Source organism: Andrena cerasifolii, chromosome 1, assembly GCF_050908995.1.
Source record: "Andrena cerasifolii isolate SP2316 chromosome 1, iyAndCera1_principal, whole genome shotgun sequence".
In the NCBI taxonomy this organism is placed as follows: Eukaryota; Metazoa; Arthropoda; class Insecta; order Hymenoptera; family Andrenidae; genus Andrena; species Andrena cerasifolii.
In genome coordinates this window covers 11693307-11712236 of record NC_135118.1, presented here as the reverse complement: position 1 = coordinate 11712236, position 18930 = coordinate 11693307, and the positions used below count along the sequence as shown (strand labels likewise).

The following is an 18930-nucleotide window of genomic DNA, read 5'->3' as shown; positions in this document are numbered from 1 at the left end:
ATATTACAAACGTGCATTTATTTAACATCTAAAGTCACATATCTCTATAAAAAAATAGAAACTAACAATGAAGATCCATAGGTAGGGCCGTTCCTGGCGGGGATACAGAAGGTGCCCCCGCACCTGGGCGGGCAAACTTAAGGGCGGCCGCAGGCCGTTTATTATATGTAATGTTTTGACTAATAAGAATATATAATCGAAACTCTTTTGCACGATAACTGTTTAAAATTATGTATATATATATAGATATAAAAGTAAACACTGCATGTCAAATTCTTAATTAAAAAATATTAAATTAATAAGGGCGGCAATATTGTTTTTACACCTGGGCGGCCGAAACCCAGGAACGTTTTTCCATGGCTGTTTTTCTCATTTTTCAATGGGCTGTGCAAAACACGTTTTTGGTGCGAAATAGAATCCCGTTATAACTCCTTCCCAGTGTATAATTTTTAAAAGAAATTAGAAAGAACAATGAGTAGTGACATATTCAGTACACAGTTTTTCTTAATTTAGGCTCATAGTAGTGTTAAGGAGTCATTCTGGTAATCATGCCGCAAAATTCGGCAGCATTCAGGCTCTTTTTTTCTGTTTGAATACAATGAATAACAATGTCAAACTTCTTTTTTCATTTATTAATCTACTTATAATGTATACGGAACAATTGTTTAAATACACTTTTAATTGTGTCTTTTCAATGTTATCTGGAGTTCAAAATCGCGCCTTTGAAAAGACGGCGGTAGTGATTTCCGCTCACAGACTCATCTGAAACAAAAAAACCCAGCTGATTCTTAATCATTATGAGTCCCGCTATCGCAGGTGCCAGAATTATCCACGTAAGTCAAAATTTAACAAAATTGCGCGCATTCGAACTTCACGTTTCGAAATTTTCCATTCTTACTTGAAGTTTGAATGCGCGCAATTTTGTTAAATTTTGACTTACGCGGCTAATTCTGATACTTGCGATAGCGATACTCATAATGATTAAGAATCTGCTTGGTTTTTTTTGTTTCAGATGAGTCTGTGAGCGGAAATCACTCCCGCCGTCTTTTCAAAGCCGCGATTTTGAACTCCAGATAACATTGAAAAAACACAATTAAAAGTGTATTTAAACAATTGCTCCGTGTACATTATGAGTAGATTAATAAATGAAAAAAAAATTGAGATTGTTATTGTATTCACTGAGAAAAAAAGCCTGAATGTTACCGAATTTTGCGGCGTGATTACCAGAATGACCCGTCAGCTGGATAAATACTTATTCTTGTCCAATCAATAATTTGGTATTCGTGAATTTTCACGATGTACCTACAACTACATTCGTATTGGCATTACCCATTTTGAATATTAAATATTTTACATAACACATTTATTACACATACAAAATGTACATAAATTTATCACCATAGCAACATAAAATTCTGTACACTGATTATAAATTCTTTTTACACTACCTTTCTATTGAAATCTCATAAATTTCTTATTGCTTACAATATTCTTATTTACCATACATGCTTTTAACTTCGTAGTAAGTGTTACTTCATTTAGATAAAGTAATATATGTTATATGCCCCAAAGTAAATGGACTATGTATAAAAACTGAACTTTAGTCTTTTAATTGAAGATTTCGTAAGCAACTAACTTAATATGGTCTGTAATGTGGTAAACCAGATGGCACAGGCATAGGCATCGACATAGGCCCGGTCGGGTAAGGAATAGAAGGTATTATCCCAGGGAAATTACTGGTAACAGGATATCCAAGACCCCCAGATGAGAAATGTGTCTTTCTTATTAACTCCTTCAATTTGTCTACTTTAACTTTGCGCAGATGCATCAGCTTTCGTCGCGACAGAAACTGCTCCAAAAATTCATCTACTTCCATGTCCCCAGCCAAAAATTTCTCTGCTATAGCCTGTGTATTGAAAATTTTAAAAATATTACTTGTCAAGGAAATTATATATTTAATGATTTCAATAATAGTAAATATTTCATTTATCACACCTCTGATTCTTCTTCGGTTTCAGCAGCAGTCGTTTGTAACAGATCTAATGCAGTCTCCGCAGTCATTTCCCCAGACTTTTCCTCTATAAATGTAGGGCACTAATTGAATTAAAATTGAAGTTTGTATATTAGTTTGCACAGATTACACAAACTTACTCAATTCGTCTAGCTTTTCCTTCACAGCTGTGCATAACCTACTTCCCTTCTCAGTAAGCTCTTTCAACATTTGCTTATCCTCTTGCAATTCTGGCTGTTTCGATAAATTAAACTCCGCCAAGGATCTATTGCTTGCCATTAGCACTTCCTTCTCAGTTTCCAAATCCTTGAACTGTTTTAATAAAAGAATTTTAATGCCATGAAATTAGAGTTGTAACTAAAGTAAATAAAGTTTATCACCTGTTTTATATCTTTTACGATATCTTCAAATTTCCCATCATTATTCAGTAACTCTTTAAGCTCGTCATTATTAAGGTGGGCAAGTAAACCCAGTGCTGCAGGCACATCAGGTTCTTGATTTGATTTGAACATTATTCAACAGTATTGAAGTCAACACAATTATGTTCAAATTTATAAACCAACTTTTTTTTCTGAATATAGAGAGTTTGTATTAAATTATTATATCATGCATAACGTTGACATTTTAAAACAATGGATCACTATGTAAGGTTATACAAAAGTACACAAATGCACGCATTCAGATCAGATGATTCGTTCCAATTGCCTTCGATTAGTGGTCAACAGTCAACTTCACATGGTTCATGGTTTGTCTTTCTTTCGGCGAACATGCAAGGTTACCAGGAATGGTCCTGTCACGCAAGTTGTCAATGGAGGCGGAACACGCCACGCATGCGCGTGATGACGCCGAGACATCAACCAATCGACGCCAAGGTTGGTTCCCCCTCCACTGGCAATCTTGTGTGACAGGATCATTCCTGGCAACCCTGCGAACATCGAACACGGACCACGGTTTACGCAGGTTTACGACTCTGGGTGCGTTCTGTTTCGCGCATTGAATGCATAGACTGCATAATTAGTGCAGATGGAAGTAATAAGCAGGTATGAAGTAGTAGAAAAGTGAAAGTTACAAATACGTACTTTCAGAAGCGGAAAAAAGAAATATCACACATATCTTCTGTTTTCTTGTAACCAATTTTTAACTGTGGTGTCCGCGTTTAGACGTATGCGCCTTGGATGATTTTCGATAACGCGTGAAAACAACTCGACGAAATTGCAGTTTTCTTCTGACAAGGACGAAAAATTAATATAAAATATCGCAAATGACTCCAGAGTCCACGGATGAACAATTTTAATTTTGGTGGTATAATGGTAATCTCGGATAGGCTGCGCCATGTTGCCGAAAATCGTGATTGGTCAGGATTGTACTGGATTACCACCAATCGCGTGCGTGCGTAGTTCTCGAACTGTCTCGAACACTCCGAGCTAAACCGTCGCAGTGCACAGGTACACGCAGAACAAGGAATTCAAAGTGATTGTACCACGTGTTGTACCTAGAAGCAGTGATAGAAGTTTACGAAGAAATCCAACATCTTTTAAACACCAAGAAGAGATACGTAATTATGAACAATTATAATTTCAAATTATCTCCTCCGCTGAAATCGGTATATATAAGACATGTCTTGCATGCTGCAGACGAGCGAGTTTTTTCGCGCGGGCATTTCTGTCGATTAAAGGTCGATTTACATTATCCGTTCAGAGACAAATATTGTTGTGGGTTATTGGATACGAATGTTTATATACAGCGTCGCGATCAGTTACAACATGTTACGCTTCGGGCATACGACGATCGACATTCTCGAAAAGAATGTTTTGACTGAAACGATACGTGACTGACGTTGTCGGAACGTGTTTGAACGGAGACTCGCGTGATATGTATTTAGTTCAGGCAGAATCTGAAAAATTCCTGTCGTTGCCGAATGTGAACTGATGGTATAAACACTACATCGTTATTTTGTGAACCGAAACGTTCCGTGTTTGAACGGATAATATAAATCGACCTTAAGACTAATAAAAGAAGAAAACGCAGGAGATAACGTTTAAAATGTTAAATTCCTCCGATAAAGTATAACGATGCGTCGTCGTCGACAACGCGATACATTCACGAATGCTTCTTGGCATCGCAGTTGTCCAAAGCCTGTCTTGTTCATGCCACGACGCAGTTCTCGCAAAGACTTTGTTTATAACACCCTCAAGTGCCGACTTTTCAATGTCTAAGTTGACGACCGCTAAGTGACCGTTTGGGAACTCGCTCGTCTGTCTCGGACCTAAGAGTGTCCCGTAATTTTTATCCTATCTTGCTGAAAATTGTACCAATGGATTGGTGAAGTTTTCTGGACGGAAATAACCCGAAACACGACATACATCGCACTAGTTTTAATGGTAACCAACTTGAATATATATTATCCTGAATAATCGGGGTAAGACGTACGAATTAAGATATTGTTAAAACTAGCCCCATTTGCCGTATTTTGGCTCATTATTGGTACTATTTCCAAAAATATGGAACGAAAATCATAGAAATCGAAATTTTTATGATTGGATAATACTAAATATATTTCGCGACCCAGTACCGGCCGTCCGATCATGTAAACGAAATGTTTTGCGTCCTGTGTCTTGTTGTTCAAGACCTGTTTCTTTATAATGTATTTCTCTACGTTCTTCAGTCGGGTATCGCATGTTGTAAGCCGTGTGTTGATAAATAAATAAATTTCTTCTTCTTCTTCTTCTACATATCTTTCTCCATACTTACTTATTTTTTCCTCTTTTCTTATTATTTCATGAGCTGTGTTGTACGATAGGTTTTTATATGTCATAGTTTTTTTTTTATAGCTGCTTCCCTTTGGTAGATTTGGCATTCTCTAGTCACACTTAGATGTTCTCCTTCGCAGTTAATGCATTTTGGTTTGTCTTCGCACCTTCCATGTGCCTCCCTCGTACAAACAAAGCATTTTCTTATCGTTGTTTTGCACCCTGCCTGAATATGCCCGAAACGAAGACATGCAAAGCATTGCTTCGCCGCTTCCACAAAAGGCTCAACTCGTAGCCAAACATGCCCCTATCCTATTAAGATTCTAGTCGGAAGGGAGTACCCCCTCATCTTTATTAATATAGCTTTCCCCTCTTCCTATATCGCCTTACCTTCCTCCTTTTTTCTTTTTTTTTAATCTTTCCAACGTAAATGTTCCTTGGTTTGGTGCTAGTTGTTTTTCTAGCTGTTCGATAGATCCTTCCCATTCATGGATAACTCCTTTGCTCTCCTTCCACCTTGGTGGAATGTATGATATATATCCCGCTGGCTTCAATCTAGATTCTTCCAGGATTCTGTTTGCGTCTTGTCTATTTTTGTATTTGACCTCGGCTCTGTTGAAACCCACCATCTTGAGGCTCTCGAACTTGATTCCTGTGTTCAATAAAATGTTATATATTGTAAGCCGTGTGTTGATAAATAGTGAAGTCGTAATCAGTGGCGGATTTAAGGAAAATGGCGCAGGTGGCAAACGTTACGAGAGGCACAATTTTGATTTGAATAAACATTTGGAATAACGAGTAAAAGTTAAAAAAATTATTTGTCATGTGTTTTATAAAGATTACTCGGATTAACTTTATTCGACGCACGACGAATAATTTTTTTATTCGATGAATAAAGTTAATTCTTTTATTCGTCGAGCGTTTCAACTTCAGTGTCGAAGAATGTTTTCAACTTTAACTTTACCTTTAACTTTGTTCAACCTGGTTGAGGCCTGGCCCGTCGCTTAAAATGTATAATACGTATTCATTCTATCTCTGAAGTAGTTGATTCAGTTGAGCTCCTAAGGCTAGCCAACCTACGAAATATTAATATTACGCTAATATTGTGAAAAAAGATATATATTTTATATAAAATTTGTGTAACTTATGTGCTTTGAATAATGAAAATTTATGTTCCTACTAACTACAGTAATTGTAATTGATATGGTCGCGTAAGACGAATGCAGGGTCAGTTCGACCCATAGCAACATTTCTATGGTAAACGGGTTTCACGAAAAAATTGAATATAAAATGAATGAACCCTACATAAATGGGTAATAAAAAAATACATAAAAACAAATATTCAAGTATATTTTATACATAAAATAGGTGCGTCTCCTGTATGATTTTTACAAATAATGTTACTGCAATTTAAGCATCTTATACTATATTTTGCCATTGCCGTCACAAATGTAACATCGTGATCGACTTTGTCAGAGTTGGATCAAAATGAGCCTGCCTTCGTTGTACGAGGGTTAATGCGAGTGACTCTATGTCGTGTTTTGCCTTATTGGTACTATTTTCAACAAGATATGATGGAAATTATGAAGATTGAAATTTTTGTCATTGAACGATAGATACTTAAATACATACTGCTTTGTAATATACGCGCCAGTCCCAGAGTCTCCGGTCGGCCCGATCCTCGGGCGGCCACTGAAGCTACCGCGGAAATTTTTCCGAAACGGTAACTTCAAACTTAAAGGCTACAGGTAAAAATTTGTCGCAGCAGGTTCCGGTGGAACTTACAAAAATCGGCAGACTCTCCGCTTTGAAATAAGCTTCAGATATTGATGTTCCGGTCATCCCTCGCGGAGATACAGCGAGTTGGAGAAAAAATGGAATTTGTACAATTTTTAAGCATATATTCGAAAGGACATCGTAGACTGAAATTTTAACCGAATCGAAAAAGTAAAAAATGCGCCTTAAAGAGGAAAACTGATCTTTCTATTGCTTTTTCATGAACGTTCTACGATGATTCTTCGCTTGCTAGAAGCAACTAAAGTAAAAAAACGGTTTTTGCTTCAAAGTTGAATAACTCGGCCAAAAAAAATCGCACATGAAATTTATTACTCTCTCTTTTAGACAGGAAAGTAGTCGCTTTCGACTGGTGTAAATAGAATTTATGTAAAAAAAATCATACTCCCCGTGGAACTTCTGCAAGTTGAAGAAATTTTTTTAAAAATGACCAAGTGTTCTTTATATCGTTATAACTTTGCCGAAAAGTAATACAGCTAAAATCTGCAGAAAAAAAAACAGCTGAAAGTAGGGATTCCACGCTTTCAAACCATATTTTCAAAATATCGATACGACTATTTTTTCCGGAGTTATGCCCATCTGAACTTGCCCCTATTTTTCGGGTTCCTAGATCCTGTAATTAATATGGGGGTGTATAAGGAAAAGTCAAATAGTACTATGAGAAATTGTGACGAAATCTACGGTTTAGTTAAATATTATTATTCATTTATTATTAATTTATTCGACGGACTAGAGCCCAATATACATAAATATTTGTAAGAACCCTTTGTAATACAATAATAACACACTTCGACAAAATTGGATTTATTTTCGGACTTGTAACATTCAATAGCCGTTTCTTATAGGTTTTCGTGCCCTGATAACGAATCCGCAAACCGTTTGTCGCCATCACTCTCAGTTTTTGAGAAATTCGATTTTGGAAAAAAACTGCAAATTTTCGCCATTGGACATCTTTTGTGTCGAAACGGTAAAATATTTATTCGGTTGCTCGTCGCGTCAAATTATTCTATGAACCCTCCCGAATACAACGATATAAGTTATTATTGCATTATAAACATTTAAATATGTTTAAACATCAATTAAAGGGAAAAGGACACCCGCAGTGCACCCATTTTTGAAGATATCTTTGAATTTATTTTCAAAACCAAAGGTCTAGGAGAAAATCTGACTATTCCACGCGATTTAGCAGACATTTTTCCATCGAAAAGCGTCAACAGAAGTGGTAAGTCACGTTTTGTTTTCATCACAGAAGCGAAATAGTTTGGTAAAAACGCGCGGTGTCGACAGTGGTAGTCACGCGCGTTAACCCGCGAGAAGGCGCGAAGGAAACCTCCGTGTGCGCCCTCTCGCGGGTTAAGCGGCAGTGAATCGTGCGCCGCGGTTGCGGCTATTGAATATTACAAGCCCAGATGGCTGTCGAACTGTATAATACGACTGATACGAACGTATATGCGTAAAATGACGTAACGCTGACAGTTTTAAATATTAAAGATTTGAAGAGTGGGCTGCAGGGGATACGATTTTTGCATGATTCTGTAGAAGAAGGTGTGCTGACAATATTCCAATTGGTTAAAACGTGGAACTCGATGGAGCTTCAAAGATATTGCTTGTCAGTTTTAAAGAACTTTGACAATTTTCTTTATTTCATTGAGCATTACTTTTTTAATACATTATGAACAGTAATTTTTAGTTAACGGTGTTAATTCTTAACGCAAAAGAATGCTCTTCATTCTAGAAAAAAAAAACAGAAAATATTAAACAGGGTTGTCAAGGCATCTCTAAGCAGGAAGCAGTTTTTTCTGGTGAAAAATGCTATCTTTAAAATGTCCAACATTAAGTGTTCGTCCCAATTACAATTTTTATTAAATTTTATTAATATTTTCAGTTTCGGGACTGTTGGACATTTAGGAAGTAGTATACATTTGGTAGATTTCGATAGGAGAAAGTTCATTTTTGGGCTAAATGTCACCTACTACCCTCATTTCGACCACTATGCGCCAGCACCATGGACCATGTGATACGTATTTGAGGAGGGGGGGGAGCACCATTTATTGGTTGCATTTTACGCATGCTCCGTCCGTACCGCTAATTATGAAAAAGTGTTTGCTACGGATTGGTACATACAGATGTTTAATTGTAAGTATATAACGAAATGATTATTCACGAATATAAATTGTAAAAATAATGAAAATTGAAGAGAAATATGCATCTATAATTATTAAAGTATGAGGTGAATACGCACTGCATACCACACCACGAGAAACGCTTCAAATATGGCTGCCACTATTCCTGCTTGCGACGCGACAAACGTTCATCGTTACACATCACTGCGCATGTGCGAAGCAGCAGCCAATAGAAAGAAGGCGTATGTTACTTCGTCGCTCCTCCCGCATGGATATCACCACCGCAACTATTCATCCGTCTCTATATTCCTATGTCCATGGCCAGCACTCACGCGCCTCGCTGAGTTTCGGGGCCTTCGACGCTTGAGACCAGAGGGACCATAGGGTAGATGTCCCAATTGCTGTGCCCTGTCCCAATTACCGTGCCGCTAGATCCTTATCGGAAACGGTAAGGAATACGTGCTTTACAGAAGTGAATAAATTGATAATTATCATGATTTGCATTTATGTAAAGTGTTTATTATATCATAAAAGGTTTCTATTTTTATGAAAAAATAGCAAAATGAGCACTTTTGAAACGTTTTCGTATTTTTAAAGTAAATCCGGTAATTGGGACAGGAATTTAATGCTTGTCCCTATTATCGTGCCCCTCGAATCCCACTGGCTCCCTCTGTAACTGCTAAACCTAACCTTACTTTCGTTTCTCAGAACGGGTGAACAGAAATTTATATTTGCATATTTTGCTTTGGTAATGAAAAGGTCATATTAAAATTATATAAAAACACCTCTCGTAGAGCAAAAAATGTTTTGAACAGTTCAAAGTTCAAAGACATAACCTAACCGCGGGAACGCTATTCAAAAAAGTATTTTTATTTCAATTAAAAAAATATGAAAAATTAAAATTTTCAACCCGAGAAAAATGCCTTAATAAAGAGAAAAGTTCAAAACACCAATATAAATTTTCACCAATCAAAATTAACGTAAGGGAAGTCAGTAATTAATTCCTTCGCGAGCAAGTCGGCGTCATAGCACGGTAATTGGGACATCTACCCTACTTATAATGTCGCGCACTAAGCAGCGACAAATCTCGAATTCTGCATTTCTAATCAGATCTTTGCAAAAGTGATGTCAATTAATTCCTTATGTTTTCCCGGTGAAATTAGCCCCAAAACGATACAATTCGGACCATAATTAAGGAACTTACGTGAAAAATTGATTTGCATAATTTAAAATTAACTTCGTTAAGTAGTCAGATTTACAAGACATTTGACATGATTTTAATTGGGGAATATAAAATTTATTTAATATAAAATGTATTAAAAATATATTAAACATATATTTGGTTCGGATGGAGGTCGTTATGTCTGGAGAAAACCTAACTCAGAAATAAATACTAAAAAATTATAAAAAAAAATAAAACCGACTTCAAAATATTAAAAATGCACTAAAAAATAAAAAAAATAATTTTTCACTTATTTAATCTAACTCTCGTATTTTTGAAGGCGATGCCAGATTTACACAGTGCAAATGATGAGGCGCCGACTTAAAAAGTGTGAGAGTCCTAGATTAAATAAGGGAAAAAATTATTTTTTATTTTTTAGTGCATTTTTATTATTTTGAAGTCGGTTTTAATTTTTTTTTAAATTTTTTATTTTTAACTTTTTAATTTTATATATATTCACACAACATGTTGAGGAGATATGCGCGTATGTACATAAAATAATAATAATTAGGTGACAATAGTCTTTATTATTAACCGGAACTGGCAAAATATTGGGCCAATGTTGATGCAGTGTAGGATGAGACCACCGAGACATCGGCCTCATTCGAATAAAAAAAAAAGTCATCAAAATCAGTCCATATGCTGAGGAGTTATGCGGGGACAACCATAAAAAAATATATACGGGTCGAATCTATAACCTCTTCCTTTTTTAAGCCGGTTAAAAATATACGTTCTACTGTCAAGTACTGCGGTGGTTCCGTGATGTTGTGGAGGTGAATGGTTGCAACCGGTACTGGAAATCTCGTTTTTATAGATGGCAGTTTAGATAAACATACACTTTTAAATATTTAAAAAAAAAACAATTTAGAAGAAAGTACTACCAAATTGGGATTATTGAAAATTTTTTATTTCCAGCAAGATAATGACCGCAAGCATACGGCCAGAGTTGTGCAAGAGTGGTTACTGTATAATATACCGCATGGGTTACACACACCCCCATAAAGTCTGGACATTAACCCCATCGAATATTTGTAGGCGGAAATCGGCACGAGATTAAAAAATTACAACACAACTTCGAAAGTCGTACTAAAACAAAAGATTTTAGAAGTATAGAATTCTATAAAAACTAAAATAACTGAAAAGCTAGTGCACAGCATGCGACAACGTCTCAAAAGCGTAATTCGAGCCAAAGGTGACCCAAATAAATATAAATATTAATTATATTAATTAATTAATTAATAAATCTATATATATATATATATATATATATATATATATATATATATATATATAATCAAATCAAATACCACTGATAATCACGATTTCTCTGGAACCACTGATCCAATGACCATGAAATTTGGTAGGTAGATTCCTCTTGGCCCCTAGGTGCTCGCTAAGAAATCCTTTTAAAAAACTCCCTCCCCTTCACCAAAAAAACATATATAATATAATGTATATACAGGTTATGTACGTTATGCGTCAGACCGGAGTGCGGTTTGCGCCTCGACCGCGGGGCGGCCACAAGCGTCGCGAGCGTATTCGCGGGCGTATTCCGCTCCCCACTCCGTTGGCGGACTCGCTTGTCCTTGAACGAGCTCAAATGTGCGCTCGCGCCCGGAATTGGGGGTCCTGTGCATGCCTGGTCTATTTGTCGGGTGATTTACCTTATCCCCCCCACTTTCGTCCACTGCCCTCCCAGACTTGGTTATTTTAATACATGTAAAGTAAGTGAATTGAGGTTGGGTTGTTTTAGGTAATTAAGGCTTAAACAGGTCGGTTCACGTTGTACAGTATCTTTATTGCTGTGTTATACATGGTGTGTGTGTGTGTCAGGATCAGACCTCCGTTTTTCTGGCCATGTTGCTTTACCTTCCTCCGTGTTGCCTCGTGCGCGATAATTGTTTGTCAGCTGGTTGGTGGCTTCCTTATCCATGCTGTCCCTCGGGTGACATTTGTATGTGTATACCGTCTCTCTTCTTGTCCCCCCTACCTTTGCCCCGTTGTAGTCTGAGGTACCCTTATGTTGTTGGTGTAGCTATGGTGTTTGTTCGTTGCCCTCTGCTTATTTCTGTCCTCTCTGTTGTATGTACACCGTCAGTGCAAAAGCTAACCTATCGTTGCCAACTAATTTTAGTTTTACTGTTCGGATATACACACTACGTTCACTAAAAATGGACCGAATTTCTCCATGTTTGGACTCATTTTCATCAGGAAATCTTAAAAAATCAATTAGTAATAATTTCAGGAACTTTAGTTTTCTGTACTGGGCATTGTACCTAGCCCAACGGTTTTATTGCTCTCGGCTGTCAACGGACCTACCCAGGACCCCGCAGGTCCTCGCACGCAATGAGGAAGCAAAAAACTGTGGGATGGGTAGGTCTTTCCTGAAGATCCGAGCCCCAGATTCTTTTCAATAATCTGAGGAACACTGTACAGAAGTCCCCCAGTTCGAAAATCCCCGGCCAGTTTTACATTTCTTTTACTAATGTTATTTTTTTAAATCTTCCATCTTCATAAAAGCATAATAGATATGTTTAAGTGGTTTGGAACAATCAACCCAAATCCGAGACTCCGTTCCGAAGATCAGTAACATAATGGTTTATGGATGGGGCAATATAGTCCAAATGTGGGAATTCCAGCAATAAAACCGTTTCCGGAACGTCGTACAAACGCGTAAAACACGGGATAAGATGCGACACATAGGACTTTTTAACAATAAGCCTGTAGTGAAGCTAGCGTATGCTAATCTAGATTGATGGAGGAAGATGAAAATTAATGGAAATAATATTTGAGGAACTAAATACAATACATTTATTACAGGATAGAAATATACAATGGGAACGACTTATCGATCCTTATTAATTCTTCGCTCGCCTAATCAAGACTACCCGCCCGCTCTCGTCACCGATCCGCTCCGCTATCTCGCATCCGCGTTGCACCCGCACTCGCTATACCCCCTGTCACTTACCTATGTCGCGACCTAAGCTCTAGGATCTCGGTGAACTGAATTCTCGGTGGAGAGCGCCGGTCAGGCAGCGCGTACGGCACACGGATAAAGGAACGGGTATGCTTGTGTGATGGAAAATCACTAGCAACCAATTTAAATGCCCCTTCGGCGATGATCGGTAAACCACGGTAAACTTCGGCAATAATCAGCAAATTGCGGTAAGGTACATTTAGTCGATTTAAATATCCCGCTCGAATAGACAATTTAATTGCCAAGGTCAAGTAAGGACTTCAAAGGTTCCGCCCGGAGTGACGCCTCTTATTATATCTCCTCTTTGGCCCGCGGGCGAAAACCCACGGTTCTGCCATCACTGGGTGTACTAAGTAGTAGTTGGCACCACCATCAAACCAACTCAAGTGAGGCTGCAGCCAACCAGCGTCGACAATCGATTCCCCGGCGACGCTGGTTGGCCGCGGCCTCACTTGACTTAAAAGGGAACATCCCGAACCCGAAAATTCAAAAAATTCTGAAACTTTGTGAATATATAGGGGATTTCCTCCTGATTACAACGCAACTTTTGTTTGCTGCCCAACTTCACTCTAAGCGGGTGAAATTAACCCCTGAAAATTTGGCTATTTTCCGATTTTATTTTGTAACTCGCATTCTGTAAGAGATAGGAAAAAAGTTTCAAGACAAAAGTTACTTCTCTTAATTAGATCTATCGTTTGGTGAAAAAATTATTTTACAGTTCACGAGTTATAACACAAAATCGGAAAATAACCGGATTTTCCCATCTTGACGTTGATTGGTTTAACGTCACCGTGTCATCGCGCGCATACGTTCCCTCTCCCTACGATGGGAGGCCGAGCTCCGGTAGGGTATTTCCCGTGAACACTGGTTATGTAGTCTATGCACTCAATGCGCGAAACGAAACGCACCCATAGGGCGGTATTCTCAGTCGCTACTTATTCTTAAGCGTATGCTTAAGCATTCGCCATCCTCTACTAACCTAGTAGCTAGTAAAAGATACCGAATGATCAAGCATTTGCTTAAGAATAAGTAGCGACTGAGAATACCGCCCATAGTGTCTCTACTGCAATTGGCCTCACTCAGGGTTCCCGGCATGGTTCGGCGGGCTTTAGCTACGCTGGTGGAGGGAGAAACACTTACAGGAGTGGTGGTAATATGTGCGTGAGCCGACGCCAGCGCCAAGCCAGCACGTGGCGTCAACGCGAAGCCGGGTTTGTTTCCCGCCATGGCGTCTGGCGCACACATTACCACCACTCCTGTGTTACCCCCTCCGCGGAACATCCGGCCCTTGCAAAACGTTGCCCGGGTTCCTGGCTGCAATTGGCTGCATTTGCCTGCATTTGGGGAAGTGAGCGGGTGTGCGAGGCGTTTCCGTCTTAAAATTTACATATAATACTCGTACGTTTAATTCTTATGCTTGTATTTACTGGTTATTCTGTTCATTGCTCATTTTTCTGCGTGATAACGAGGTAATTTCTTTTACTGCAATTCGGAATAAAGTACAAACCTATTCAAATTTTGCGTTTGGCTAACCAAGTAGAAAATTCTTTGATACGTAATATAATCTGTCTCTGCTGCGTTGTAGGAATGAAACGGCATACATCGAGGAATTCGCATGATGATGAAAAACCTAAGCCCTCGCGAAATGAAGATAGTGACGCGTTTCTTCGTGCAAGAACGGAAGAAGAGAGGCGACAGCGTAGACGCGAATGGATGATAGAACAAGAAAAAATGGACAGGCATAAGAGACTGAAAAGAAAAATGATCATGGAGTATGAGATACAACGCGCTCGTAATATGAGCTTAGCATTTCCCGAAGGAAGATGCAACGGACCTCGTAGAAGTAGAAGTGAATCTCCACCTAGTCGATATAGAAGAACTTCTGCGCATCATAGACCTGAAGATACTGTACTTTCTAAAAAGTAAGTATAAACTGTCTTTAATTGTTAACTGTTGAAGTAGGCGCAGTGTCCCATTTTGGAGGATTTCATAGACAAAGAACAATTTTAACATTTCATCGTCAGGTCGTGGAATTTCCTGTCGTATCTTCGGATGGATATATTTAAATTAAATATGTTTTTGGCTATATCCAGAAAAGTACACTTATAAAGTGATAACTTGTGTAAAAAATATCAAATTTAGTTGATATAATTTTTCAATACAGTTGTATACTATAAAACAATATGCTTCAAGAAGCAATCAAAATATTAAATTGTAGTAAGTCGCAAGTATTAAATCATATATACAAATAATTTTATTCTGCACTTCAGGTTTGAAGCATCAAGTGGTAGAATGCCCTTATTTAAAGGATCTGAAGGCACAAAAATTAGTTCAATAGAACTTCGCAAAATCAAAGTAGATATTCGTAGAAACATTCCTGGAAGAGTATCTACCAATGAACTCAAGCGGGATATACCCAACAAGGAAGATGTGATGCTTAAAAGAAGAGAGGGTAACGTGTTGTTTTTTTACCGTAACTTAAGAATTTTCAGTCATTCAGCGAACAAGCACCACAAAGGAAAATAAGCTCAACATGGAAGATGATTCTGGGGTTTTGTAGAAATCTTGATCAACAAATTTAGTTTCTGTTTAAATGTATTATCGATAATACATACATATATATTTCCACTTTTTCACTTTACCAAGTGCTACATTTGAAGAATGGAATCCCAGTCACTGATTTCTACAGTTATGAAGATTCTGGTTTTTACGGTCATACTGTGTCCCCTGTAATATTTAAGAATTTTCTCAACTTTATTCATCAAATTAATAACGTGTTTTTGATTCGCCCAGGATATAGCAAATTTGGAATACAACGTTGGATCACTGTATTGATTGCATAATGTGCAATATGTAAGCACAATTTTTTTTTACTTTGACTGTTTTAAGATTGCTATGCTTAACGTATCTCTTGCTTGTTGCTTTATGTACAGTATTTTTTGTTTCTTACGAGCTTGCACAAAGAATTATGCTTCTGCTATATTAACTGCTATAATGAATATAATAAGAATAAGCTTATAATATATTTTGATACAAATTAACTTTTCCCCCCCAAAAACGTAGTTCAAACACGTTTTGTGCATTCTCCTTGTGTTCTGGTTTTGGGAATGTGTGCATGTCCAATTAAATTTTTTTTTTAAATGCTTTATTTACTAAAAGTAGACCAACTGGAAGATTTTCGCGTCTTGAAAGATGTTTTAAATGTTGACATTCAACAACTAAAGAGGTATAGTGAAACATTAGGCTACAACACTGGAAGAAACGAAATCAGAAATTAAATCTTAGAATTTTTCAAAATTTTTGCATAGTGTGGTATTTCTTATTCTTATTCATCTTTTATTTTATTGCACTAAATAAATAACTACAATTGGAAAATAGGTACTTTCTATATAAAGTATGAGTACTCATAGACTTAATTTAGTTAGTTTGAAAGGTGTGCGTTCCAAAGCATTGTATATAGAGTGAATATCACGAAAGCTTGAAATTGCGATTCAGTGAACTGGAAGATTACTACTTACTCGTCCTGGGAAATATGAACCATCCCGGAAGATTTTATTGTGGAATCATGAGTCCTCTACACACAAATTAAACTACTTTGAATTATATTGAAAGGCGTATCGATATGTTTATATTTTTGTAATAAATTTTGCAAGAATTTAGCTACATTCTTTTGAAAAATTATTTAATGCGATTTGTATACGCTATGTGAAAAAGAAAAGAAAATATTACATTATAAATGAAAAATTATCAGTTGCTACAGAATATTTAGAGTTAGAGTTTTATTAAAACAATGTCATAATAATTACAATTATAAAAAATAAATTTCTCTTCATATATCTGCCACTTAAAAAAATTGTACGCCATTTTTAATTATGTAAAATACTCGTTATATATGACCAAGAAAAGCAAATTTGTACATTTAGTATATAAAATCATATAAATTAACAACAATTTATTTAACCAATTTAAAATTGATAATACGAAATGACTTGGCTCACAATTGTTCAGAGCGAGTCTGTTTCTCTGAGTAGCGACGTTAATATCTTCAAGATCTGTCACAGCTGCTAGTTTGCTTAAATGCTTTCCCGATTTTTACATATGATTGCTTTTCTATTATTAAATTTACTAAACTTAACTGTAGGAGAGGGATCCAAGCCGATATTTGATAGAGAAGAAATAAAGAGAGCAATAGGTGAAACAGAAGAAGTTGAGGAACATCGTAGTGTTGTAACTGTGAATTTGGAAAATTCAGGTATGTTTATTATTTCAAATTGCTAAGATTTATTACAACTACTGTTTCGCAAATATGGATATATGAATGTTTAGAAAACAAGTGGAAAACGTTGAAAAGGCATTTGACGTCCTTGAGTCCTACAAGAACCCGAAGTCACAGTCCTAGGCACGCGTGGTTCCGTCACCCCAGGTTCGTGCCTGGATTATACACTAAGTATTGCAATATAAACATAAGTGAAAACCATATACAACAACTTGCTATTCTAAATGTGTTAATGTATAATCTAAAATTGTTTAAGAAATTAAATTTTTTGCTAATTTGTTTACCCTCTTTTAGGTATGTCGATTCTAAACATGAAGATAAAGGAAGTTACAGAAGTGATAGGTAAACGCTATTATTACACTATCATGTATCCGCGTACATTACATTTCTTTCAATTGTATTTCACCAAACTATTACATTATTTACATAGGGAGCAAAATTATAGTAGAGAGCGGAAAGATGCTGAGAGATTTTACCGAGAACATCGAGAGCGGCCCAGAGATCATTCTGGAGACTGGAGGGAAACAGATAGATCCAGAAAAAGAGATAGACCTAGAGAACAAAGGGTCCCCCCAGTGCGTTATATTGGACCAATTCCTGTTCCTATTTATTATGGAGTAGGTACTTTATTCACATAAAAATGCGATAATTTAGCCATGATATAAAACTCATTCATTTCTTTGCTCAGAATTTTCAACCGAGACCATTAATGGTTGGACCGTGGGTCCCAATTGGAGGACCGCTTGGAAGTAATATACATCCTCCTATGATGAAAAGTTTCCTCAATACGCTTATAGAGGACGCGTCTGTCGATTTCTGTGGCCGCGGCTAACACACTAAAAAATATATATATATATATAGAAGAAGAAGGCCACTGTTGACTGGCCCGCCATTTTCATCTATTCCCGCTGGTTTTTAACTCTGTCAATTATACTGATCTTAATTGCAACACATTTTTAAAAAAAATATATTTGAAAGTTAATAAAAAACGTTTTTTGTCATACTATTCTAATTGTGTGTAATATCTATTTATCTGAACATGTGCATTTAGCTAGTAATAACGGTAAGAAACAACGTAAAAAATAAATACATACCTATAAAATATAATAGTTTTATTAATTCAATATGATCAATTATTATTTTACTGCTTTCAGTTGATACTTGTTACATTTTTGTTTCATTAATTGGGATAAAAACATGTATTTTTATTTCAATTAAAAAAATATGAAAAATTAACATTTTCAACCCGAAAAAATGCCTTAATAAAGAGAAAAGTTCAAAACACCAATATAAATTTTCACCAAGCAAAATTAAAGTAAGGGAAGTCAGTAATTAATTCGATCGCGAGCAAGTCGGCGTCATAGCACGGTAATTGGGACATCTACCCTACTTACAATGTTGCGCACTGAACAGTGATGAATCTCGAATTCTGCATTTCTAATCAGATCTTTGCAAAAGTGATGTCAATCGATTCCTTACGATTTCCCGGCGAAATTGGCCCCAAATAGAAGAATGGTAAAGAAAGATCCAGAACTGTCCAAAATCATCCAGAACATAAGAATCGTTTATAAATTTGGCGCGAATCCTGTATAAATTTTGTGGGAATCGTTTATAAATAGCGAAAAACGTATAAGACCAGGAAAACCTACGCAAAAAGCAGTTTGATTGGTCCTTTCACTAGTGGCAATTAATTGCCCCGGACGGCAAAAAATCGATTGTCGATTCTTACATCAAAAATCGATTCTGGAGAAAATCGGATACCAAAGAATCGATTCAA

The 18930-nt window shown here is 36.8% G+C and overlaps 3 protein-coding genes across 12 annotated transcripts in view; 1 reads left to right on the top strand and 2 right to left on the bottom strand.

Moving 5' to 3' along the window:
• The window catches only part of LOC143368675 (WASH complex subunit 1), a 56399-nt gene that overhangs the window by 11131 nt on the left and 26338 nt on the right, over window positions 1-18930 (bottom strand). The window lies entirely within an intron of this gene.
• Vps37b (vacuolar protein sorting 37B) lies at window positions 1347-2737 on the bottom strand. Its single transcript, XM_076828134.1, has 4 exons — window positions 2392-2737; window positions 2152-2323; window positions 1996-2078; window positions 1347-1906 (listed from the first exon to the last, which is right to left on the bottom strand). Exons 1-4 carry the CDS (start codon window positions 2521-2523, stop codon window positions 1637-1639), a joined length of 657 nt encoding a protein of 218 aa, XP_076684249.1. The 5' UTR covers window positions 2524-2737; the 3' UTR covers window positions 1347-1636.
• LOC143377106 (uncharacterized) lies at window positions 3427-18260 on the top strand. Of its 10 annotated transcripts, XM_076828056.1 has the most exons (11): window positions 7399-7522; window positions 7641-7777; window positions 8441-8691; window positions 10816-11092; window positions 14463-14799; window positions 15148-15329; window positions 17019-17129; window positions 17204-17300; window positions 17448-17495; window positions 17584-17770; window positions 17842-18260. In XM_076828056.1, the coding sequence occupies exons 4-11, from the start codon at window positions 11056-11058 to the stop codon at window positions 17983-17985; spliced, it is 1143 nt and encodes a 380-aa protein (XP_076684171.1). In that variant the 5' UTR covers window positions 7399-7522; window positions 7641-7777; window positions 8441-8691; window positions 10816-11055; the 3' UTR covers window positions 17986-18260. The 10 variants fall into 10 exon arrangements, with proteins under 10 accessions (XP_076684208.1, XP_076684182.1, XP_076684162.1 ...); XM_076828085.1 differs by lacking the exon at window positions 10816-11092; XM_076828121.1 differs by lacking the exon at window positions 17448-17495 and having other exon boundaries at window positions 8780-11092; window positions 17602-17770.

Excerpts from the sequence above, each read along its gene's own strand:
- Vps37b (XM_076828134.1), bottom strand. The coding sequence starts at position 2,523 with ATGTTCAAATCAAATCAAGAACCTGATGTGCCTGCAGCACTGGGTTTA. Across the intron at positions 2,079-2,151 it reads GGAAAAGCTAGACGAATTGA|AGGAAAAGTCTGGGGAAATG; the intron begins GTAAGTTTGTGT and ends CTACATTTATAG. Across the intron at positions 1,907-1,995 it reads AAACCGAAGAAGAATCAGAG|GCTATAGCAGAGAAATTTTT; the intron begins GTGTGATAAATG and ends TTCAATACACAG.
- LOC143377106 (XM_076828067.1), top strand. The coding sequence starts at position 11,056 with ATGCGACAACGTCTCAAAAGCGTAATTCGAGCCAAAG. Across the intron at positions 17,130-17,203 it reads TGTGAATTTGGAAAATTCAG|AAAACAAGTGGAAAACGTTG; the intron begins GTATGTTTATTA and ends ATGAATGTTTAG. Across the intron at positions 17,301-17,447 it reads GCGTGGTTCCGTCACCCCAG|GTATGTCGATTCTAAACATG; the intron begins GTTCGTGCCTGG and ends ACCCTCTTTTAG.